This window comes from Pararge aegeria, chromosome 27, assembly GCF_905163445.1.
Source record: "Pararge aegeria chromosome 27, ilParAegt1.1, whole genome shotgun sequence".
Lineage (NCBI taxonomy): Eukaryota > Metazoa > Arthropoda > Insecta > Lepidoptera > Nymphalidae > Pararge > Pararge aegeria.
Window position 1 is genome coordinate 597,109 of NC_053206.1, and position 25,905 is coordinate 623,013.

The 25,905-nt window shown below is 38.0% G+C and overlaps 2 protein-coding genes across 3 annotated transcripts in view; both read right to left on the reverse strand.

Annotated features, from left to right (window-relative positions):
• Positions 1–25,905, reverse strand: part of LOC120635878 (gastrula zinc finger protein XlCGF57.1-like) — a 32,809-nt gene that overhangs the window by 3,612 nt on the left and 3,292 nt on the right. The window contains exons 2-4 of one of the 2 annotated variants that reach the window (XM_039907088.1): positions 22,979–23,306; positions 21,708–21,759; positions 4,734–7,821 (exon numbers count right to left, since the gene is read on the reverse strand). In XM_039907088.1, the coding sequence (XP_039763022.1) occupies positions 6,383–7,821; positions 21,708–21,759; positions 22,979–23,254 (1,767 nt within the window). In that variant the 5' untranslated portion in view covers positions 23,255–23,306 and the 3' untranslated portion in view covers positions 4,734–6,382. Of the gene's footprint in view, positions 1–4,733; positions 7,822–21,707; positions 21,760–22,978; positions 23,307–25,905 lie in introns of those variants that run through there. The other variant, XM_039907087.1, reaches the window with a different exon arrangement.
• On the reverse strand, positions 15,080–17,259 carry LOC120635882 (zinc finger protein 260-like). Its single transcript, XM_039907094.1, has one exon. It carries the CDS (start codon positions 17,194–17,196, stop codon positions 15,112–15,114), a length of 2,085 nt encoding a protein of 694 aa, XP_039763028.1. The 5' UTR covers positions 17,197–17,259; the 3' UTR covers positions 15,080–15,111.

Consider the following 25,905-nt stretch of genomic DNA (forward strand, 5'->3'; position numbering starts at 1 on the left):
ATAATAGTAATAGTTAAAGTAAGAATCGAAATCGCATTATTAAGAAATTTCTAACATTCTTTAACATTGTTTTCTCCTAGATCTGAAGTCCTCGTAAATGTGGCAGCACTGAATACATATTCAGTATCGCTAAGCCTTAAATGAGGGGTAGGCTGCTATCCGCTGAGGAGTTCTGTCTCTCCAATCACATTCATCATATCTACACGAAATTAGGGCAAAATTAAACAGATATTATAACCTCCATAGTACAAAAATAATTGTTCAAATCGGTTATCATTTGACCGAGTTATGGTGTAAAATTTAGGAAACACAGAACTCGGAAGACCGTTCCAAATTCTTAGTCCATTACCATATAATGTAATTTTATATTTTTTTCACTAATTTATGAGTCCGGTAGTTTTTTTTTTCATCCCCCAGACATACAGACGGACAGACAGGCGGGGGATTTTTTTAAATTATATGTAGTGATACAGAACAGAAGCCTAGTGGTTAAGGCTTCGGTTTTCCTTTCGTGGAGACAGAGTTCGATTCCCGACACTCACCACTGACTTTTCGGAGTTATGTGCGTTTCAATGTAAGCAATTTAAATATCACTTGCTTTAAACACATTCTTGCAATATGCTTTTATAACATGATACCGAAGGTAATATTAGATCTACTTTTACCAAGTTTAAACAGTATATTAAAACACATTTAACCAATCTTGGTTACTACACGATTGATGAATTCCTTATCGTAAGCAGGCCACTCCGCTCTCATCTCTCAAAAAACAGAAAAATTATAAAGATTGTTAAACTATAATGAGCAAGATAAAAGAGCAATCTGCTGAGTTTATTGCCGGTTCTGCTCGGAGGAATCTGCCTTCCGAACCGCTGTTAGAGCCACACAGTTGTATAGATCGAGCACTAGGCACTAAAATAATTCTAAATTTTTTCAACTATTTATTGTTAGAGCGGCAACAAGGAGTTGGCAATTTCACATTGTATTTGACCCATTTTGATAAAATTTCAACTCTTCTAACGGTTTATTGCACACAGTTCGTTTATGAACAGACGGATGGACGGATTTCGATACCGAAGCAGGTAATATTATAAATTGAAATGAAACACAAAATATATAAATAGAAAAAAAACTTTATTGCAACAAAACACAGAGAAATACGAGAAAACAAAGATAACAGGACTAAGTTGCAAAGTATCGCTTTGGTGCAAAGGCGACCACATCACTAAAAGGTGATATTTTAAAGGATAAAGGAAATAAAAATATTATTAAGGAACGATCTATTGAATGGGAGATTCATTAAAAAACAATTTAAGCAGGTTAAAATAATACCAGTCTATAAGCAATACATAAAATATTTTTAAGTACATTCATTATATATTCAAATCACATATTTGCTTTTATATTCAATCAATCAATCAATCAAAAATACTTTATTGCACACAAGAAAAAAAAAAAAAGAGACAAAAACAACAAAGGTACAATTAAATTTGTGTAACAAAGGCCTTATCACTTATAGTGATTTCTTCCAGGCAACCATTATGAGGAATTGACTCACATATGAATCCTTATCGCGGTGCGCAAAACTCTAAGAATATACATACATATTAATAATTACAAAAATTACAAAAACACTACATATATAAAATAAAATAAAATACTATATGGTAAAATAACTAATATTAAAACTATATATAATAATGTCATTATTTTAACCCCCTTTTATTTAATTCTAAATCAATATTAGAGTAAATATTATGTAATATTTAAAATATTTTTATGAACATACGTTAAATATTCAAATAAGCATTATTCGTATAAGCAGTACTGATGCGTAGACTGGCATAATTTTTACCGCCTTATATTGATTTCTCAATGAATATTTATTGTAATATTTCAAATGTATTAAAGGTTAAAGAAATGAAAGCCCACACAAATTTGAATATTCAATTTATGATCATAAAAATATTTTAAATATTGGTAATATTACATTAAATATTCAAATATGAAATGAGTATAAAATGGGGTTAAATTAAATACAGTCTATAAGCAACACATGTTTGAATATTAAATATAATATTTTTTTTAAATATATGAAAAATAAATATGCAAATATGTATTACTTACAGACTGTTACTATTTAAATCTACTCACTCCGATTTTACAAATCGCTACATAAATTGAATATCAAAAGCTACAGTAAACTTAAAGTTGTAAGCATACTAGGGCACATAATACAAATAATACATTCTAGAAATTGTATGCAATTCTGCAATAAACTATCAGCTGACATTTTGGAGATGTCTCTCATGTAGTTTAAATAAAACGAAAGCTTTATTATTACTATAAAGGAATGTTTTGATGGTATATATGTAATATATAATATATACTACGACAATACACACATCGCCATCTAGCCCGAAAGTAAGCGTAGCTTGTGTTATGGGTACTGAGATAGCTGATGAATATTTTTTTATGAATATAATACACATAAATACTTATAATATACAGATAAACACCCAGACACTGAAAAACATTCATGTTCATCAACATTTCGCAGTTGTGGGAATCGAACCCAAGATCTTGGACTCAGAAAGCAGGGTCGCTGCCCACTGCACATCTATCACAAGATAGAAAAATGAATGTTAAAATGTAAAATGAAAATTGTTGATGTTGGAAAAGAGCAACTGCTGAGTTTCTTGCCGGCTTCTTTTCGGTAGAATCTGCTTTCCAAACCGGTGGAAGAGTCACTACAAACAGACAGACTTGACGTTTCAAAAGTGCTTATATTAGGCCTACTTGAAATAAATGAATTTTTAGTTTTTAATTTTTGAACTACGCTGATCGGCCGTCGAACAATAATGGCTGAATGAAGTTGGGATTAAAAAAAAAACAATTTGACTTAAATATTTTTATTTAGATACGATTAGCGTTTTAGATTTCAATACAGTTTGAATCCGTGGACTCATCTCGTTTTCTTCATCTTGAGACCGTAGACCGTAGTCCAACCACCTGGCCCAGCGCTGATTGATGGGCTTCACATTCCTTCACCGATAAATCAAGTGTTGTTTAACGCGTAAAATAACGGAGCTATGTGCGTTTTGAATTGTGAAGGAAAACAGCGTGAGGAAATAAATCTGCATGCCTGAGAGTTCACCATTAGTCCGCATTGGGCCAGCGTGGTGGACTACGTCCTTAACCCCTTCTCATTCTGGGAGGAGAACCCGTATTGATGATGAATTAATCACCCTTACAGTTTTTTTTCTTGTCGTCAAAATATAATTGCTAAGTAACACCTGAAATCTCAAACTCGTAAAACTTTACAAATACGTACGATAAACTTGGACCTCGGTATTGCGAACAGACATATATATGTTGTATCTGTGGGTTACATTAATTAAATTTTCATTTTCTGTAAAGTAATAGAGGCAAATATTGGTAGCAAACTTTGATGTAATAAAATAAGCGTTCGCGAGAGAAAGGGATAGTAAACATCTCTGCCTCTTTCTCTCGTATTGTATAACGTCAAAGTTTGCGTATTTTGCATATGGAGGGTAGAAGTAAGGAGAGTCATCTGTGTATATGAAAAAGTGTCGTCAAAATGTATTAAATTAGGATGGCGCCACATTTGCATCAGGGTAACTCTTAAAAGAAGCACCAAATATAAATATTGTTAGAGTAGGCTTGAAAAATAAACAAGGAAGTATGGAGATACAAGGAAGTAAGGTTATATTTACCACAATATTTTGTACAAGGTAAGTTGTTGAAATTCTCAATAATTAACTACTTTAGTCGATAATGACATTAAATTTTTTAACTCGGCATACTTCAATTCATCTACGATTGCTACATTCATACCATACCCTGTGCATCCACCAGCGCCATTGTGGAGGATTTTTGAACTGTTATTTAGCGAAACAACTGGACACTTTTTCAACTTTTCTCCCATATAAGATGACTCTCCTTACCTCTACCCTCCATAGTTTTGCAGATTAGTATGACTATAGTCGTAAAAATGTAATAGGCCCGTTTTGACATTTGTGCAAGACCATAGAATGTAACTTGGAACAAAATTGAAAGAAACAATAAAATAAAAATAAATTACATACAGCGTTTTAAAAAATACGTATATTTTTTTGGGACGTTAAATAATATGAAAGAATATATCGCGAGTATTCTTTTTGCGCTTACTTTATAGTAGCATGCAATTTATAATTGTTGCGAAACGTTTCCAAAACAGTTACGTTCTCAGTCATTTTTTTTTTATTCTAGAGTTGTAACCATTTTTTTTACTGAATATCGAAATTAAATATTGTGTGTGTATCTTAACTGCAACGAATGAGCTTGGTTCTCAAAGCCGCAAATAAAATTTTGAATTGACGACACTGGGTTCTAAATAATATCTAAGTCTGAGTTGATGTATCTGACCAAGCGGCAGATGACTGAAGCGTCTATTACGTTAACTTTAGCTCTTCTACTTTGGACATTGATTTAAACATAGTGATTTGACTCGATTTTTGTGTTTGTTGTTATATAATACGAACTCTGTTTCAACATGTTGAAAAGTGGACGTATAATCAACAGCCAGTCACGCGAATTGGTTGTGAAGTTAAAGGAATACTTTGAACGAACGAACACTTTACAATACATAATCATATCAATCAAGTACTGATACAAACTTGAATTGATTTATCGTGAGTATCGAGTACCGAGTCTTATGGTTCCACAACTAGTTACGTCGCAATGACAAATGTCAAAACGGGCCTATTACTTTTTTACGACTATGATAGATTTTTAGCGTGAAAAGCGCAGTCATTGACAGTTAAACTTTTTTTTTTTTTTACTTTTTTCCTCGTATTGTAATTTGCTGTGATTTGCAGATTAGTACCATGAATAGAGTTTTCGCGCGAAATCAGTCAGTGTCAGCTAATTTTTTTTTAAACAGCTAATGAACAACGGAGGTCAATTATTCAGCCATTTTATTTTTTTAATTTTTTTTTCTAACCTCAACATTGATTTTTCTTGGTTTTTTTTTGCCCCGACTGAAGAGTACCAAATTGTATATTTGCACATATCCAAAAATAAAAAACGATAATAGAAATTCCGTAGGAATTCCGTTTTAGGTAAATTCTTATATTTTGAATAACTTGAAAAGTAAATTTTTCGGCCGACGTATTCTTAAAACTAAGGAATGTTACGTATTTACCGGCCCTATATATAAAATATTTGGAAATACAACGTGAATTTTTGTTCCGTCGAATATCGATATCACCTTTAATCAATTCGATCTAACATTAGCTCTGAGCAATATTGAAAATAATCGAAGTTTATCACCGCCAGTCATTTACAACGTTGAGTTCTGCATTTAAAAATTCCGAAGCAGCTGACCAAATTAAGTAACTGATGGAATTGATAACGCCGTCGCACCGCGCCGCTGATAGCCTAGATACAGGATGCTTTTTATTCACCAAAAGATTTTTTTTTTATTATTATTTTTATCAAATTAAGTAACTATTTGAATATTTATTTCAGCTTCATGAAGCCATCGTAATTTATGGAATTGATAACGCCGCACCTCGCCTCTTATATTAGATATAGGATGCTTCTTATACACCAAACTTAAAATATAATTTTATTATTATTTTTTTTTTAATTTATGGTACAGTCATTAAAAACAAAACATAGATTTTTTGGTTTATTCGATTTATGGGATATTCGGATAGCATCCGACCAAATTAAATACCTATTGTATAGTATTCTTTCGGCTCGTTGCTAGTGAGCGCGATTGATAAAATTGATAACGACGCCGCACCGCGCCCCTGACACTCGATATTTGTCTTATATCCAATAAATAACATTGGACATATTAACTGGATCATTTCTACTAAAAAAAGGAACGAATAAAAAAAATCACAAATACTACATCGCGATTCCCTAGCTTTAAATGTTTTTATGTTTTGAACACATAATATATGGCCGCGCGTCACGGGAATATAAGAATAGGTGCCGCGTGCACAAAACTATGTATCCGTAACCTTGTCTCTGGTATGTCCTACATATGTTTAGTTAAAATCTTTTCGGGCAAATTTCTTCTCACAAAGTCGAAAGGAATGTCGTTTTACACCAACGTGGAGACGCATGTAACTCGTTAAACAATAAAATATACTACACAAGGTAGCGTCGTCGGTCTCGTGTCAAAAAATGAACGTAGAAATGGTGCAGTATCAAAAAACGAGAAATAGCGCAGTATCAAAAAACGAGAAATGGCGCAGTGTCAAAAGACGAGAAATTTCACAGCGCCACAAAACGAGAAATGGCGCAATATCAAAAAACGAGAAATAGCGCAGTATCAAAAACCGAGAAATGGCGCGTTGTCAAAAAACTAAGCAACCGACTCCGTGTCCGTGTCCCCGGTATGAGTTTTCATATGTTTAGTCAGGTAATCCTTTCGCGCAAACTTCTTCTCGCAAAGTTTACAGGAATGCGGTTTTTCACCGACGTGGAGGCGCATATGTCTCTTCAGATAATACTTCTGCGCGAACTTCGTACTGCACAGTGTGCAGAAAAATGGTTTCTCGCGTGAATGCGACCTCATGTGCACCAACAGATTGTTCTTCAGCGCGAACTTCTTCTGGCACAAGTTGCAGAAGTAGGTCTTCTCGCCAGTGTGTATCTTCATGTGGATGTTCAAACTGGAGTTTCTAGCGAACTTCTTGCTGCACAGCTTGCATGGGAACGGCTTCTCGCCAGTGTGCGTTTTCATGTGCACATTCAGGCCGGAGTTCCGCGCGAACTTCCTGTCGCACAGGTTGCAGAAGAATGGCTTCTCGCCGGTGTGCGTTTTCATGTGGTCAATTAAGTTGCCCCTGCGCGCGAATTTCTTGCTGCATATGTCGCAAGATAGGTTCTCGTCTAGGTGCAACTTCATGTGTTTGATCAGACTGTTCTTCTGCGCGAACTTCGCGCGGCAGAATTCGCAGGCGTAGTGGTCCTCGGTATTGTGGATTTCCATGTGCCTCTTCAAGGACGCCTTCACCGTGAAGTTGTAATGGCAAACGTTACAGGAGAAGGTCTTCTCCCCCGTGTGAGCTTTGATATGGGCGTTCAGAGAGCTTTGCGCGGAACACCTATACTCGCAGAGGTCACAAGAGAAAGGATTCTGACCGATATGAAGCCGTCTGGTATGCCTCGATAGCAGGTATTTCTGTGCGAACCTCTTGCAGCAATATTTGCATTCGAACGGCAGTTGTACTGAGTGAACTTTTAGATGGTTCGTCAGCATTTGTTTCAGTCGAAACGTCTCGTCGCAACGGTCACACGAATAGCCCGCATCTGCTGTGTGTATCTCAATGTGCTTTATAATATCGTCCTTCCTTTTAAATATGGTCCGACAGATGTCGCAAATGTACAACTCCTGCTCTTTGCGATTTTTGGGTGCTGATCTATTCCTCTTACTACCAAAATCACCGGATTGCGGTACATTTGGTTTGTATTCAGTGCCTTGTGTATTTGAGTGGGATTCGATATTCAAAGTTTCATTGGCTGCATAGTAATAATCACACGCCGATTGGTCGTTTACAGTCGTGTCATCTGTCGAATCATTTGTTTCATCACGTTCCACTTTTATAACAGCCGAGTAGACAACTGGCACCCCATCAATTTCCACTTCGAACATAACTGCTTCTGGAATTCTATCATTTGTACCTTGTTCGTCTTCGTTAAATGTGCTACTTGTATTTCTGTCTGTGCTGTTTGCTCTCAGCGCAGTTTGTTGCACACTTTTGTCTCTACTTGCAGTACGTTTCATCGGCGATGTAGCGCCTGAAACGTAACAGTTTTCCTTAGTAACACACGGAGCAAGAGACGGTGTTTCGGGGGGTTACAATTTTGATTGCAACTATTCATAAGCGGTTATTCTTATCAAACTTCGCACTGCAAGTTATTAGTGAATGTCATCTCTTAAAAGTATCCGAAGCGTCAATTCTGTATTTAGTTTTTTTTTTGTTTTTCGACACTGACTTTGCCAAGGTCGATTTTATCAAAGGCTCAATGAATATCATCTGTTAAAAGTATCCGAAGCGTCAATTCTGTATTTAGTTTTTTTTTTGTTTTTCGACACTGACTTTGCCAAGATCGACTTCAACAAAAGCTTCGTTAATATCGTTCCTTAAAAGTATCCGAAGCGTAAATTCTGTATTTAGATTTTTTAGATTTTAGGACACTGACTTTGTCAAGGTTGACTTCACCAAAGCTTAGTTAATATCGTCTCTTAAAAGTATCCGAAGCGTCAATTCTGTATTTTGATTTTTTGGATTTTTCGGCACTTAATTTGTCAAGATCGACTTCACCAAAAGCTTAGTTAATATCGTCTCTTAAAAGTATCCGAAGCGTCAATTCTGTATTTTGATTTTTTTGATTTTTCGGCACTTAATTTGTCAAGGTCGACTTTATCAAAGGCTTAGTGAATATCTCTCTTAAAAGTATCCGAAGCGTCAATTCTGTTCTGTTGTTTTTCGACACTGACGTTGCCAAGGTCGATTTTATCAAAAGCTTAGTGAATATCATCTGTTAAAAGTATCCGAAGCGTCAATTCTGTATTTCGATATTTAGTTTTTGCGGCACGAACTTTTTCATGTTCGACTTTATCAAAGGCGTATTTAATATAATTTCTTAAAAGTACCCAAAGCGTCAATTCTGTATTTCGATATTTAGTTTTTGCGGCACGGACTTTTTCATGGTCGACTTTATCAAAGGCGTATTTAATATAATCTCTTAAAAGTACCAACCAAAGCGTCAATTCTGTATTTCGATATTTCGATTTTTCGGCACTGACATTTTCAAGGTCGACTTTATCAAAGGCATATTTATCATCAACTTTATGATAGATTTGCGTCGTCATTGATGATCCCGTATCACTTTAATAGCATGGTTAAACACAGCTCAAGTACAATTACACTTATTTCACGGCAAGGCATCAACTCTTTAAAGTATCCGAAATGCATGCACTGGCTTCGTCAAGGTAGACTATATCAAAAGCCTTGAATAGATCCGTGGTCCGGTATGGCTTTAATAACATGGCTATACACCGCTTAAGTACAATTATGCTTGTTGTACGACCAAGACAGTTATAAGTTTATAATGACTAAGACGCCGCGTGAGTCTCAGTACAAGACTGAAGTTCAGTTGAATTTATCTTTTCTTTTTCGGATGGACACTTGCCGATAACCACCTGAGGGGTTGCTACGGCGTCACCGGGGGAGTGGGGAGAGCGCGAGAGCTCGCCATGAGAAGAGCCCCAGGGCTCGACGACATCGGGGGGGAAGGTGGGGGACGTCGACCCGAGTGTGCCTCCTGCGGGGACTCTGACCTCGACTCGGTTCGACGTTAATCTGTGTGTTGTGGACTTTTGGACTAGTCATTATTTAGTCAGAACACCCCCGTGACGTGGTAAGGGTCCACGTCCGGATGACGTAAGAAATCGGGGCGCTCGTCTTCGCCGGCGAAGACCCCGTGTTTGTTGCGTGCGAGTGTATTGTTTAGACACGTTTTCGGTAGTTATTTTATCGTCAGGGTCGTCAAGGACATGCTTCGGACGTCGCCGCTTAAGCTCGACTTCGGGGACGGGGTTGTATTTATCGCAAATGTACTCGTATTTATATTAAAATACCCACGGACACAATGTCATGCAACTTCGCTTATCAATTTCATTATCAAAAATTCGCATATAAAATTTTACTTTACTATGAACAATTGTTAAAACAGTGAACAATTTATTATTTTAATCTTAACTATTTTTCATTGTAAAGTCAGCCTCTCCGGAGGATGATCCGGTTTCGAAACGAAACGTGCGTAGAGGGTACATTGCCGAAGATCTGTTTTGGTGTGGAGTAAAAAGATTCGAGAAATTATAAATTATATTATACAGATTCTCCTGCTTTTCGCGGTGTATATCAAGTTAAGCTTAATTTTTAATCATATAATTCCGCAAAGCAATGCCTGCTTCTATCCAATATTAAAACGACCAAAACTGACATTCCTGTTCATCACACAAACATTTACCAGTTGTGGGAATCGAACTCACGGCCGTGGACTCAGAAAGCTGGGTCGCTGCCCACTGCGCCAATCAGCCGTCATTATAATATCAGTAATGATATTTATTTAACTATTTATGTACCATATGATTCAAATTCAAAATTCAAAAATTCTAAATTCATTTATTTCAAGTAGGCCTAATTAATAAGCACTTATGAAACGTCAAGTCTGTCTTTATCACTCAATTTAATTATATAGGTAACATTAATACGCCACATAAAGAAGCTTCTTCGCATCGACCCATTACCGGCCAACTACAGGGCACGGCTCCTCCCACAATGAGAAGGGGTTAAGGCCGTAGTCCACCACGCTGGCCCAGTGCGGATTGGTGGACTCCACACACATTTGAGAACATTATGTAGAACTGTTAGGCATGTTGGTTTCCTCACGCTGTTTTCCTTCACCGTTCAAGCAAGTGATATTTTAATTGCTTAAAACGCACATAACTTAAAGTCAAAGTCAAAGTCAAAAAATATCATTATTCAAGTAGGCCCATAGGTGGCACTTTTGATGCGTACATAAGAATTACACGGTAGTGAGGGTTCCAAACGCGTCCTGGGCTAAGAAGAAGCCCACAACAAACTTAGCCGGGTGTTTTTTTTTGTTATCACCATGTCATTTTAAATCATTAGAAGAGCAACCTGGTTAGAGCAATAATATACACCCAAGCTTTTTTATCGTTTACGTAGTCCTTTATACTATAATAGGACTTTTCTATAAGCTTACGTTTAATACAAACTTTGAACTTTTTAAGAGACATCTCCAAGATGACAATTGGTAGTTTATTGTAGAATTGTATGCAATTTCCTTTAAACGAATTATGAATTTTAAGTAACCTAGTATATTGCACTGTAAGTTTATTCTTACTTCTAATGTTTAAATTATTGCAGTCACATTTTTTCTTAAATTTAGAAATGTTTTTATGAACGTACATTAAATTTTCAAATATGTACTGACTATACACTGTCATTATTTTTACTTAGAAAAGTCAGAGATGCGTGTCGGGATTCGAACTCGCCACCCCGAAAGTGATGTCGAAGTCCTACCCACTGGGCTATCACCGAAAAACAAAAGAAGATGCTGATTTGATGTAAATTCTTAAAAGCTATACTTTCACAGTATTATGTCCTATGGGATCTTGCTGTGGGGAAAAGCTGCAGATATTTAAAGTATATTTATACTACAGAAAAGAGCCGTACGATCAATATATAAACTTGGATCACGCGAATCGCTTCGTGAAAAATTTAAACAAATAATTATTCTTACAGTGGCTTCGCAATATATTTATAATAATATAGTCTTTGTGAGACAAAATATTACTCTTTATAAACAAAAAGCTGAAATTAACAATCGACTTACCAGAAACGGACATGAAATTAGTGATATCTGCATATCGTCTGAAAGGTGCAGAACTCCTTTTTGGGGTTGAGTATACGCTTTTACAACATGATTCCTAAGGAAATTCTGGACCTACCAATGCATAAATTTAAAAAATGTGTAAAAACGCATCTAGTACAGCGAGGTTACTATACATTTGATGAATTCCTCAATGACAAGGTAGATTTGAAGCAGCCAGCCTCGCTCTCTCTCTCTCTCGCAAGATAGAAAAATGATTGTAAATGTTGATGTTGGAAAAGAGCAACTACTGAGTTTCTTGCCGGCTCTTCTCGGTAGAATCTGCTTTCCGAACCGGTGGTAGCGTCACTACAAACATACATACTTGACGATTCAAAAGTGCTTATAATGTAGGCCTACTTGAAATAAATGAATTTGAATTTGAATCATCATCATCATCATCTCAACCAATTGACGTCCACTGCTGGACATAGGTCTTTTGTAGGGAGTTCCACAATGCACGGTCCTGGGCCGCTTGCCTCCAACGGTTCCCAGCTACTCGCCTGATGTCATCTGTCCACCTCGTTTGGGGCCGACCTACGCTGCGTTTACCGGTGCGGGGTCGCCATTCCAGCACCTTAACACCCCAACGTCCATCGGTTCTCCGAGCTATGTGCCCCGCCCATTGCCACTTCAGCTTCGCAACTCGCTGAGCTATGTCGGTAACTCTAGTTCTTCTACGGATCTCCTCATTTCTGATTAGATCACGTAGAGACACTCCTAACATAGCTCTCTCCATCGCCCGCTGAGTGACTCTGAGCCTTCTTATGAGGCCCATAGTTAGCGACCATGTCTCTGATCCGTAAGTCATCACTGGCAACACGCACTGTTCGAAGACTTTAGTCTTCAGGCACTGAGGGATTTTGGACGAGAAGATGTCACGAAGTTTCCCGAACGCTGCCCATCCGAGTTGGATTCGGCGGTTTACCTCTTTCTCGAAATTGGACCTACCTAACTGGATCGTGTGTCCTAGGTATATATACTCGTCTACAATTTCGAGTGCAGAGCTCCCAACAATTATTGGGTGGAGCGGAACATGAGCGTTAGACATAATTTTCGTCTTGCTCATGTTCATACGAAGGCCCACCTGTTGAGAAACTCTGCTGAGGTCATTGAGCATCGCATTAAGGTCTTCCAGAGTCTCTGCCATTATGACTACATCGTCGGCAAACCGAAGTTGAGTGATGTACTCGCCGTTAATGTTGATGCCAAGCCCGTTCCAATCCAGAAGCTTAAAAACGTCCTCCAACGCAGCGGTAAACAGCTTCGGGGAGATAACATCTCCCTGTCGCACTCCTCGCTGCAGTTGGATCGGTTTCGTAGTCTGGTCCTGTATACGGACTGACATAGTGGCGTTTTTGTACAAACACTTCAAAACTTCGATGTACCGGTAGTCAATTCGGCATCTCTGCAGTGACCTTAACACAGCCCAGGTTTCCACCGAATCAAAGGCTTTCTCATAGTCCACAAACGCTAAGCAAAGTGCCCGGTTATACTCTTGAGTCTTCTGTATAACCTACCGCAGCGTATGTATGTGGTCTATGGTACTGTAGCCCTTTCGGAAACCGGCTTGTTCAGGAGGCTGGAAGTCGTCGAACCTATCCGCGAGACGATTCGTTATGACTCTTGAGAACAACTTGTAGACATGGCTCAACAGCGAGATAGGTCTGTAGTTCTTCAGCAAGGTATTATCACCTTTTTTGAAGAACAGAACAACCACGCTCCTGTGCCATGCCTCTGGCGTTGTGCCTTGATGAATGACGGAATTGAACAACCGCTGAAGGACTTAAAGTATCGGTTTTCCACCCGCTTTCAGGAGTTCTGCTGTGATTCCGTCATCACCCGGTGCCTTGTTGTTCTTAAGTTGTTTGAGAGCCATACTAATCTCGTAAAGGCTGACGTCCGGGATATCTTCAGTGAAGTGTCGGGTCAATTTGGCTCTAGGGTCTTTAGCCAAACTTTCAACAGGCTTTTGTGTTGAGGTGTATAACTGTCCATAGAATTTCTCAACCTCACTCAGGATCTCTGGTTTAGAAGAAATGAGACTACCATTGTCAGTCTTCAGGCGAGTCAACAGGCTCTGTCCGATAGACAGATCTCTTGCGAACACTTTCGAGCCTTTGTTGCGCTCAATGGCGACTTTAATTTTCTCAGTGTTAAAGTGTCGCAAGTCTTTCGTCTGCAACTTCGAGATCTGTCTATTAATACGCCGATATTCAGACGCATCTTTTGAAGACTGTAGTCTCATTTCTTGTCTCTTCTCCATAAGCCCGAGTGTATGGGCTGAGAACTTTTTGGTTCTATGTTTACGGTGGGTCTTAAAGAACTTGGACCCAACCGTATGGACAGTTTCCACAAGCCTGTTGTTAAGATCGTCCACAGAATCGCAGTCCAGGCAATCAAACCGGTTTTGCAGCTCCAGTTGAAAGCTCTCGGGGTTTTGGATATGAGCACGAGTAGGCCGGAGAGTAGACTTAACCAGTCTGACCCTTTCCAGCTTTACGTTTATATTCAATGTGCCTCTTACCATACGGTGATCGCTCCCGGTTTTCACCCTGTTGATCACAGAGACATCATTGAATATATGCCGTTTGGTCGACATGATCGCACCGGCTTCGCTGCTGCCCGGCACCGGTCTGTGCCATTTATTCAGTCTAGCCAATTTGAAGTAGTTATACCGCCACTTGTCGGTCGCCAGAGCCTCGTCGGTTAGACGGCAGGGTGCACCACGTGCAGGTGAGGTTGGCATTTTGGGAGGCTGACTGGTACTAGCCTCCCCCTTACACCCCTTTAATTTGAATATATTATTGAAATAAAAGTCATATACTAATTTCGGCATCGACGGAACAGAAGCGCATTTACCGCGAATGCCAGAGTCGCAGGTTCAAATTCTGCCGCTACGAAATTTTTAGAAAATTCATCTTTCCAACAAGTGCAAGTTAAAATAAAAAAATATTTATTGAATTATCACATTTTAGTTTATGCGTCCTCTTTAAAAGTGGTGACGTCACTGCAGGTTACGTCGATATTAAAAAAGGAAATGGTAACTATTTGCTTAGTAATACTTATATAGTAATTTAATTTTCATGGAAGTATTAAACGCTGAAATTAATATCTTTAAATAAGATTTTCCTTTTAACAACTTTCATTATTTTACTTTATTCTACTAGTGGGCAAAATATTTAATCAGTCTTTTAGACGCGGCGGCCATCTTGCACTGATTTTCATCAAACATTGCTAAGATCACTTCCGACTAATCAACTTTACGTTCTTTTTTTCACTGTGTTTTTTTACACACACAGACGCGTCAAGAATTTGAATTCGTCAAGATCTGTTTAATGTGGAGTATAAGGATTGAAGAAATTATAAATTACACCACGCAGATTCTCCTGCTTTTCGCGGAGTATAGCAAATTAAGCATAATTTTGATAATATCGTGAACTCACTCGCATTAGAGCTAATCTAACGTATTCTTAAAAATAGTTTTTCCTTGTATCCAATGAAAAATATATTCTTGTGAATGAAAAAAGAATAATAAATCTTACTCTTCTTAATATTATGATAACTTTTATCGAGATACAAAAATGTTTGGAAGTGGCCAAAGATCCATACTGCGCTGGTCATTCACTTACGAGAATGCACTTTCATGTGTCTCTTTAAATAACTTTTGGTTAAACATTTGTAGTCGCAAAGTGTGCAAGAGTGTGGTCTCTCGGCGGAGTGCACTCTCACGTGAGCGTGTAAATAACGTTTTTTGGCAAATTTCGTACAGCAAATGTCACAAGAGTACAATTTTTCATTGTTGTCGAGACACATATGCTTATCTAGTAGATATTTTTGTGCAAACATCTTTTTGCAAAGTTCACATGAGTGGGTTTTCGTGCCATTATGTATTTTCATGTGCCTATTCAAAGAGCTTTTGTTTGATGTTTTAAATTCACATTGATCACAACAGTGAGTTTTGTCGCCAGTATGAACCCTCCGGTGAGATATTAAATTATATTCCAGTGCAAACTTCGTGTCGCAGAAATGTGATTTAACATCACTGTGCGCCCGTTTATGTTTGGTCAAAAGACATTTGAGTGCGAACTTTTTATGGCATACGTTACATGAAAATGGCATTTCGCCAGTGTGAGTTGAGAGGTGAATTGTCAACATTTGTTTGTATCGAAACTTCGCAAGGCAAAAGTTACAAGAGTATGGTTTCAGTCCAGTGTGAAGTCTCATGTGGCTGTTCAAAGAACTTTTGAACGGACATGTGTAGCTGCAAAGGGTACACGAGTAAGGCTTCAGCCCAGTATGTAATTTCATGTGTTTATTCAAAGAATGTTTGAATGTACATTTGTAGCTGCAAAGAGTACAAGAGAAAGGTTTCAGCCCGGTGTGACGTCTCATATGACTATCTAGATAATTTTTAAGCGAACATTTGTAACTGCAAAGCGTACAAGAGAAAGGTTTCAGCCCAGAGTGTAATTTCATGTGAGTGTTCAAAGAACTTTTGACTGAACATTTGTAGCTGCAAAGGCTACAAGAGTAAGGTTTCAGCCCAGTATGAAGTCTCATGTGGATATTCATAGAACTTTTGACTGAACATTTGTAGCTGCAAAGGCTACAAGAGAAAGGTTTTAGCCCAGTGTGTTGTCTCATATGAATATTCAAATTACTTATGAATGAACAATTGTAACTGCAAAGGCCACAAGAGTAAGGTTTCAGCCCAGAGTGTAATTTCATGTGGCTATTCAAAGAACTTTTGTCTGAACATTTGTAGCTGCAAAGGCTACAAGAGTAAGGTTTCAGACCAGTGTGACGTCTAATGTGGCTATTCAAATAACGTTTGCGTGAACATTTGTAGCTGCAAAGGCTACAAGAGTAAGCTTTCAGCCCAGTGTGAAGTCTCATGTGGCTATTGAAATAACTTTTGACTAAACTTTTGTAGCTGCAAAAAGCACAAGAGTAGGGTTTCAGCCCATTGTGCCGTCTCATGTGCCTATTAAAATAACTTTTGACTGAACATTTGTAGCTGCAAAGGGAACAAGAGAAGATTTTATCGCCAGTGTGTATCTTTATATGGTGAATTAAATCACGTTTTTGTACAAATTTCTTGTGACAATAGTCGCATATAAAAGGTTTTAAATCAGATAGTATTTCGCGGTTTGCACAAGCTGACTTTTGTTTTAGTCCAAATTTCGCATGGCAATCGTTACATGAATAAAGTAAGTCATTTTTAAGGTGATCTACTGTATCATTCTTACGCTTGATTATAGTCTGACAGACATGACAAGCTGCCCGTTTTTGCAGTTCATTGCGATTGTTGTTGAGTGTTAAAAGATTCCTCTTATCATCCGATTCCGATACATTCGGTAGCTCATCTTTAACGCCTCGTACAGTTGCGTGTGATTCTAAATGTGTGGTTTTATTGATTGTATGTTTTTTATGATCACTAGTAGTTTCGTCGCCAGTGTCTTGTGCACGTACAAATGAATGCATCTTGTCTTCGGGCAAACTATTTGTCACATTTTGTAACTCTATTGATACAGCAGGTTTGATGAACTTTATTTCTCCGATTTCCATTTCGATCGTTTCTGTTTTCAGACGATCGTCGTTTAGACCTTGTTCAGCTTTGATCATTGTGGGCGGTGTATTTTTGCCTGACATTCCTTCTACCAAATTTCGATACACGCTCTTGTTTTTATTTGTGGTACGTTTCATCGGGGAGCGAGTGCCTGAAACGTTACATTTTCAACTTAAGGTGCTCAGTGCTTCTAAATAAGGTTCGAAAGAACTTAAATTTAGATGCAAAGTCCAATATGTCTTTATTCAAATAGGCACATAGATGGCACTTTTGTCGCGTATGTTACATAAAAATTAAAAATAAAACTGTGTCATATACTCAAAACTAAAGCTACGGTGGGTGCAAAAAGAAGCCCTTAACAAACTTAGCGGAGTAACTAATTAACTAAAGTCCTTCACAGCGCAAAAAACATGTTATTAATCACCATACATTTCGCTACTACTACCATACTGTTCGCTGTGCAACGATTCAGTAAAGGAGGATTATATTTCAAAAAAAAAAAACAGTATATTTCAAAAAGCAGTAAGTATTCGAAAGACAAATCGCAGTTTGTGTTGTTTTTTTAACTATAATAGACTAGCGCTTGACCACAATCTCACCTGATGGAAAATGTAGACGTGGCCTAAGATGGGGCGCTTGCCTAGAAGATGCCTGGGTATCTTTAAAACAAGAGTGACTAACTAGTTTTAAAGATACCCAGGTTGTAAGAATTAGGAAACACACAACTCGGAAGGGTGTTCCAAACCCCAGCCATGCGTATAAGAAAAGAAGATGCAAAAATGTATTGTGAAATTCAAAAGTGAATAATTCAATCGTGGCTGCTTAAATAAGCATGTTCGACAACGCATCACAAAGCCCTAGGTTTCTATCCCGGGTCGGACAATTAATAGTTTTAATCCTCACTAATTTTATACTGCTGGACAAGTGTAGCTTGGTGGACTTCATACACCCTTGATGGAGAACTATGAAGGGGTGAATATACTGTTACTGTACATCTCAATAATACCATAAAACATATTCGCAAAAACCAGACAGCGTGTACAATTGGGCGGCCTTATGCCTCCATAATTCATCACTGGAATGGCAGCCCCGAACTGGTAAGCGCAGCGTTGGTCGGCCCCCAACGAGGTGGACAGGCTACATTAAGCGCGTCGCAGGTAGCCACTGGATCCAAGCGGCTCAGAACCGTGGAATATGGACCCTACAAAAGACCTATGTCCAGCAGTGGACGTGTATCGGTTGATGTAATGATGATGGCTCTATAGCGATCTCTTCCTGGCAACCAGTAGCGTAAAAAACATAAACAGAAAATATATGAATATTGATTTTATAAATTTTAAAATGCATATAAAAATTTCGGACAATGCGAATTTGTGGTAAACGCGGCCTGAGCGCTTTACCACTAAGCTACGGTTTTCCTAAAACCGATGCCGCAATTAGTGTATGCCTTTTATATCAGTCTAAGTTACTGTCTAGGTTAAAAACAATATCTATCCACTAACGGCCCACTAGAATTGTAAATTGTATTGTTTTAGTTGTAATATTTTAATTTTTCTTTGTTTTAGTCTTTTTGTATTTAAGCAAACCCGGAGGTGGGCGTTAATAGCTGTAACACAGTTTCTAACTAACACAGTTGTTACCGTTCCTTAGATTATAATAATCCATTGTAAATGAGACACAATAAAGACAATTATTATTATTATTATTATTATTACTAAAGGGCACGGCAGGGTGTTTACGTATTTCGCGACAGGCTTGCGACAGGCGTTAATCTTGCAATCACTGCTGTCAAACGTCACTTTTGTTTATTTATTGTATGCAATAGTGACGTTTGACAGCAGTGATTGCAAGATTTACGCCTGTCGCAAGCCTGTCGCGAAATACCTAATCACCCTCCCGGTCTCCTCCCACAATGAGATGGGGTTCAGACCGTAGTCAACGATGGCCCAGTGCGGATTGGTGGACCCCACACAGCTTTGAGAACATTATGTAGAACTCTCAGGCATGCAGGTTTCCCCACGTTTCTTCGCCGTCGAAGAAAGTGACATTTTTGAACTCTTGTAACGCACGTAACATAGAAGAGTTAGACTTGCATGTTGGGATTCGAGCTCGGACCTCCGAAAGTGAAGTCGAGCTCCTCGCTATCACAGCTTCAAAATAACAATATGCTTTGTCTGATTTAGGATAATAATTCTGACAGTTCAAATTAGGGATAAGGTTTTTTGTTTTTATTAAATAAATATAATAAATAAATTTACTACGACACACATCGCCATCTAGTCCCAAAGTAAGCGTAGCTTGTGTTATGGGTACTAAGATAAGTGATGAATAATTTTTATGAATAATATACATAAATAATTATAATATATAAACACCCAGACACTAAAAACATTCATGTTCATCGCACAAATATTGTCCAGTTGTGGGCATCGAACCCACGGCCTTGGACTCAGAAAGCAGGGTCGCTGCCCACTGCCCCAATAGGCCGTCGTTTATATTGTTAGTTAGTATGACGCGACATCGCACCGGAACACTGCCGGTGGGGGGTTGTCGGTGGGGTGCTAACTAGCCACGGCCAAAGCTCCCAGCAGACCAGACCAGAGAAAATTTAGAAATAATAAATTCCCAGATAGCTCCTGCCGGGAATCGAACCCGGGCCCCTTGCCTAAATTCACAGCGCTCACCGTTGCGCCAGGGAGGTATCATTTGATAACCATATTGAGAGAGTTGTAAAAAAAGTAATTCGCCATTATGTGGCGGCGGCTATCTTGGATTTGAATTTTATCGTGGTGTATAGCGTGCTACTAGTCAAGACGTTTCATTTGATCCCCATATTGAGGAAGTTGTAAAAAATGCGTAATTCGCCATTTTGTGACGTCAAACCTATAACACGCCATTGTTTTTGCGTCGGGGTTAGATATGTGAATGTGTTCAATATAAATTCACGAACACTATCTTCTCATAGTTTACTTATAAATAGCATGAGATAATAATGATGTTTTGGTTCAACGTAGTGTTTGTGTCCTCTTTGGTTGAGATGTTTTCTTGAGGTGATAAATTTGATTATCTTTTTAGTAAATCAATAAACGCCGGCTGCACGCACGAAAAAGCGTGACTCATTGTAACGTTCCGCTTGTGCCGAGCGCGCGAGCGAGAGCGCCGAAAAAGCAATAAAGAGGCGATACGATCGGCCTAAGCGTCACAAGCACATAACCTCAGCTGGGGTAGATGGAATGCTACTGAGATTAGGGTATACATATTATATATCACGTCAACGCGAGATCTCGGGGGATAGTCAGTGTTATGGGATTTTTGCAAATAATAACAATATTTGAATAAATTATAAAAAAGTAACAAAATCAAATAGATTATAATATAACAAACATCGTTTGACGTATCTGTCAATATATTTTTTTAATAAACTTCTAAGTAGTCAACTTTGACGTACGCATCTATCAATTAACAAATTTAAGAAATAACCAGTCTTCTTTTCTAAAAACGAATCTTTTAGTAATAAAACTAGCTTTGAATAAAACGTTTTTATGCTGGAGTGCAATCTCGTTAAACTCGCGTGATCTCGCTCTCGTCTCTAAATGCAAGGTACCATACTTGTTGCATAATGTACGTACTAGTCCTCTATAGATCTATACCTGCGCGAAGCAACAATCGCAGATAATTTCTTAAAGATTAAATCGAACTATAACTAGCTACAGTCGTTGCCTCCCTCCCTCTAGACAAATCTATATATATAAAAGGCAAAGGTGACTGACTGACTCACTGATCTATCAGCGCACAGCTCTAACCACTTGACGGATCGGGCTGAAATTTTGCACACAGATAGTTATTATTACAACGTAGGCATCAGCTAAGGAAAGATTTTTGAAAATTCAAACCCTAAGAAGGTTTAATGGGCGATGAAAGTTTGCATAAAATCCTTCATTCATCTATATTATGTAAATTAAGCTTAATTTGCTATACTCCGCGAACAGCAGTAATGCACAACTGGTTCATAATATACCAGCGTACCCAGCCCGCTTCGCCGGGCTAGATTTTACATCAATGAACTTACATCATTAAATTTTTAAATTTCAGTCTCATAATATATTAAATCATTTATATGTCTCCGTATTCATTCTCTTCTATTCTCTTCTCGAGCGGGTGAAGATCATTATCTACACCCATATACACCCAACAATAGAATATCATCATAGTAAATAAAAGCTATATTTGACAGTTCGACAGTTCAAAAATAGGAGTGCTCCGATGGCCACCAAACTTTACAGGATTACTCGCCAGGTCAATCCAGAGATTCCCTGAAAGTTTCATTGAAATCGGTTCAGCCGTTTGGGAGCCTATACGGAACATACCCACACACTTTCTCTTTTATATATATAGATTATGGATTACAGCAAAGTAACGCCTGTTTCTATACAACCTTTATTTTTCAAGTTACATCCATGAAACTTTGATTCTAGGTTTTCGATTAAAAATAAAGTAATAAGTGTTTCACAAATTTTAAAAATTCCAACTTCAAAGGGGAACAGGGGATGAAAATTTGAACCAAAACAAAAATTGAACTTATCGTGAGCGAAGCCGCGGGCAAAAGCTAGTATAGAACATTAGGTTACAACAAACAAACATAACTCACCAACTGTTTGCGAATGGCCCGCGGAGCATCCTGCTACGTCAGTTGGCTCCGACTGAAAAAAGTAAAATACTTTTTTTATCCCACTCGCTTGATAATTTTTATAGAATAATAACGATAAACATTAATAAATAAATATACTACGGCAATACACACATAGCCATGTAGCCCCAAAGTAAGCGTAGCTTGTGTTATGGGTACTAAGATAACTGATAAATATTTTAATGAATAATATACATAAATACTTAGAATGTACATGTAAACACCCAGACACTAAAAAACATTCATGCTCATCAAATAAAAGCTGTATTTGACAGTTTGATAGTTCAAAAATATGAGTGCTCCGATCGTCACCAAACTTCACAGGATTACTCGCCAGGTCAATCCGGAGATTCCCTGACAGTTTCATTGAAATCGGTCCAGCCGTTTCGGAGCCTATACGGAACATACCCACACACTTTCTCTTTTATATATATAGATAGATAGAGAGCCTTTCTCGGTAAATGGGCTATCCAACACTGAAATAATTTTTCAAACCCGACCAGTAGTTCCTAAGAGTAAGGAAGAGGAGGTAGTTCAAGTAAATAAACGAACCTTTAGCGTTATTTGTAAATTATTTTCTAGTAAGCACTGGAGGCAATATCAATTTTAGAAATTATTAAAATCAATTAATTTAAACCATTCTCCATGGAACCCGGGATATCCAACTTAAAACCCCAGCTCTCGCCGTTGCGCCAAGGAAGTCGTTGCTTGTTTATATAGAATTGCAGCTATTAATATAGGAGAAGAACATCGATATCCCAATTCCTATCCCTACTAATATTATAAATGTCAATGTAAGTTTGTTTGTTACGCTTTCACGCAAAAACTACTTAACCGATCCTCATGAAACTTTGTTCACATATTCTTGGAAGTGTTAGAAGTAATATAGGATACTTTTTATCCCGACATTAAGCTCGGTTCTTCTGGGAGAGGGGATGAAAGTGTTTGACGATTTTACACCATAACTCCGACAAATTATAACCGATTTAAATAATTATTTTTGTACTGTAGAGCTTATAATATGTGTTTAATTTTGCCCGAACTGTGGTTGGAGATAGAGGACAGAACTCATCAGCGGACAGCAGCAAACCCCTCATTTAAGGCTTGGAGACACTGAATAAGTACTTTATTTTTTTTAGATCTACAACTAAATTTAATGCCACATCAAAAAACATAATCAAAAGCAGACGAAGTCCCGGCAACAGCTAGTTTTACATAAAAAAGTCACTCACTTTAACTTTTGAGCTTGTATGATCCCTAAGTTCTGACCCCAGTTTTTTTTGTAGTTCAGCAACTTCTTTACTCAATGTTCTTTCCGTTTTGATGGGTACCAGGGCTCCAATGGTGTGGCTGTGCGAAGCACTGTCCTTCTCTGAACTGGAGTCGGATAGTTCTTCTTTGGGAACAATGGAGTCGTCGTAGTCAATGGAGATTTGCAGTCCATCAGATATTTCCTCCTTAGGCTCTATGGAGTCTTCATCTGGAGAATCTATGTCACTTGCCTCCATCTTTGAAGTGTTTTCTTCAATTTTGGCTAGCGGTTGTTCTCATTAGTTTGATCTGTAAGGTTAAAAATGCAATAATGCTTACAAACATTTAAATTTATAGATTTTAAACTAAGATATTCGTGGATATCAACATTTCTTAAATATAGTTCAACGGGTACATACCACGATAATATTTTTGGATTTGTCGTGACTCGTGGTATTAGCGTTATATAACATGTTAACATTATTAACGTTTATGATATTAATGAATTAATTAATGAATGAATACACTTTTATTGTACACCAAAGAAAACAAGTAGTTACAGAGATATAAATACAGAGCAAGAGAGCACAATTTGGTGGCCTTATCGCTACATAGCGATTTCTTATTAATTTGATATTTGAAATAAATATAGTCACAGATCAGACTCTAAGTTATAAGTAAAAATAATTACAAACTAAAATTAATATTTACAATAAACATAAGCCGTCTAACGGTTCACTTATGGGCATGGTACCCAAAATGCTGTCGCTATTGTCCCTTTGAATTGCAATTTTTTTTTTTCTTTTTTCGGATTGTGTGTAGCTGATTAACCCTAATGATTTCAACAGCGTAACGCGGGCTTGTTGGCGAGCCTCGGAATGGGGCTTTGCCAGGAAGATTTTGAACCCTAGGGCTCGAAGAAGCGAAGGGATCGTTGGCCTGAGGGCGCCTCATGTGAGGCCGAACCTCGGCTCAGGCGACGTTGGAGTGAAAGGGTTACGGACGGTGATTAATCCGCACGCTTCCGAGAACGTGGTGCGAGCCCACGTCCGGTTGACGTTAGAAGTGAGGGACCTCGTCTCCGCCGGCGAAGACGCTGTGCATAGGTTTTGAATTGCTAGACTTAGCTTTGGGCTAAATAAGCGCCAGAGAAGCAAAAATATTCTATTTCAACTTAAAATAAATACATTATTATTATTATATAATAGACTAAGCAGCTTTCGCTGATGCGTCTATATCATTTCTTGCGCTCTTTGTCTTTTTGATGTTTATCCAGTCTATTCTTAAACTGATTCAGTGATTCTGCAGTCACTACATCTTCAGGCAAGGCATTCCACATTTGTATAACTCTATTGCTGATAAAGTGCTTGGAAGGATTAGACGATGCCTGCTGATATTCAAGTTTGAGACCATAGCTCCTTAATATGGGGTTACTCTTTTTTGAAAATAATTCCTCAAAATTCGGCATGTTGTAATACTTATTTAATATTTTATAAGTTTCAATGAGATCGCCTCTTTCTCGCCTACTTTTGAGGGTGCTGAGTCCCAGGTTTGCAAGCCTTTGCTCATATGAAAGATTTATGTTTAGTATATTTATTTATATAGATAAATATACTACGCATTGATTTTTTTTTTTTTTATCTGTGTGATTTAAAAATCTTTTTTGCATTTCATAGGCTCTTAGCCCATATAACCTAACAAATTAGCTTATAATTTGTTGCAGGTCGGCAATGCGACTCGGTGGGTTGTGTGTCTTGTGCGGTAATTTATTCAAATTCTAATTCTAATTCATTTATTTCAATTAGGCCTACTTTATAAGCACTTTTGAAACGTCAAGTATGTATGTTTGTAGTGACTACCACCGATTCATCATCTTTATATATATATTTCTTGTGTGCGTGTGTATGTCATTGAACTCCTCCTAAACGGCTGGATTGATTTGAATTGACATCTTGGAGATGTCTCTTAAAAAGTTCAAAGTTTGTATTAAACGTAAGCTTATAGAAAAGTTCTATTATAGTATAAAGGACTACGTAAACGATAAAAAAGCTTGGGTGTAAATTATTGCTCTAACCAGGTTGCTCTTCTAATAATTTAAAATGACATTGTGAGATGGCGATAACAAAAAAAAAAAAAAACACCCGGCTAAGTTTGTTGTGGGCTTCTTCTTAGACTGGGACGCGTTTGGAACCCTCGTAGCTTTAGTTTTAAGTTTACGAATGTGGTTATCGCCATCATCTCACTACCGTGTAATTCTTATGTACGCATCAAAAGTGCCACCTGTGGGCCGGGCCTACTTGAATAAAGATATTTTTGACTTTGACTTTGAATGAATTTTTTGGTATGCGTTTGGGTGGCACCCTGGATGGTTTAGATTCACAAATCAGCCGGACAAATGGCGCTGGGGTCCGCTAGTAGTTATATGAAATTCGCAAGGAATAGAATAAAATATTTATTTGCTAAACACGGGTAACAACAACATAGAATGACGACCTGCCTGTCGCAGCGGTGAATTTAGGTAGGTCCCGGGTTTGATTCCCGGCAAGCGCAATCTGGGAATAGATAATGTCTGAATTTTCTCTGGTCTGGTGGGAGGCTTTGGCCAAGGCTTATTACCACCCAACCAACACAGACGTGCCGCCAAGCGATTTAGTGTTCCGGTCCTATGTCGCGTAAAAACCGATTAGGGGTATGACTACAATACTCCCTAACAGGTTAGCCCGCTACCATCTTAGACTGCATCACCAATTACCACCAGGCGAGAGCGACCTTGCAGTGGAAAAAAAAAAAATTAGGATGCAAGCAATCGCTGTGCATAATTTTATCATGATTGCAAGCAAAAACAGAATAAGCAGCAGTGCATTATATGTAAATCAAAAACTAATTGCGCCAGCAAAAATTCAAAATT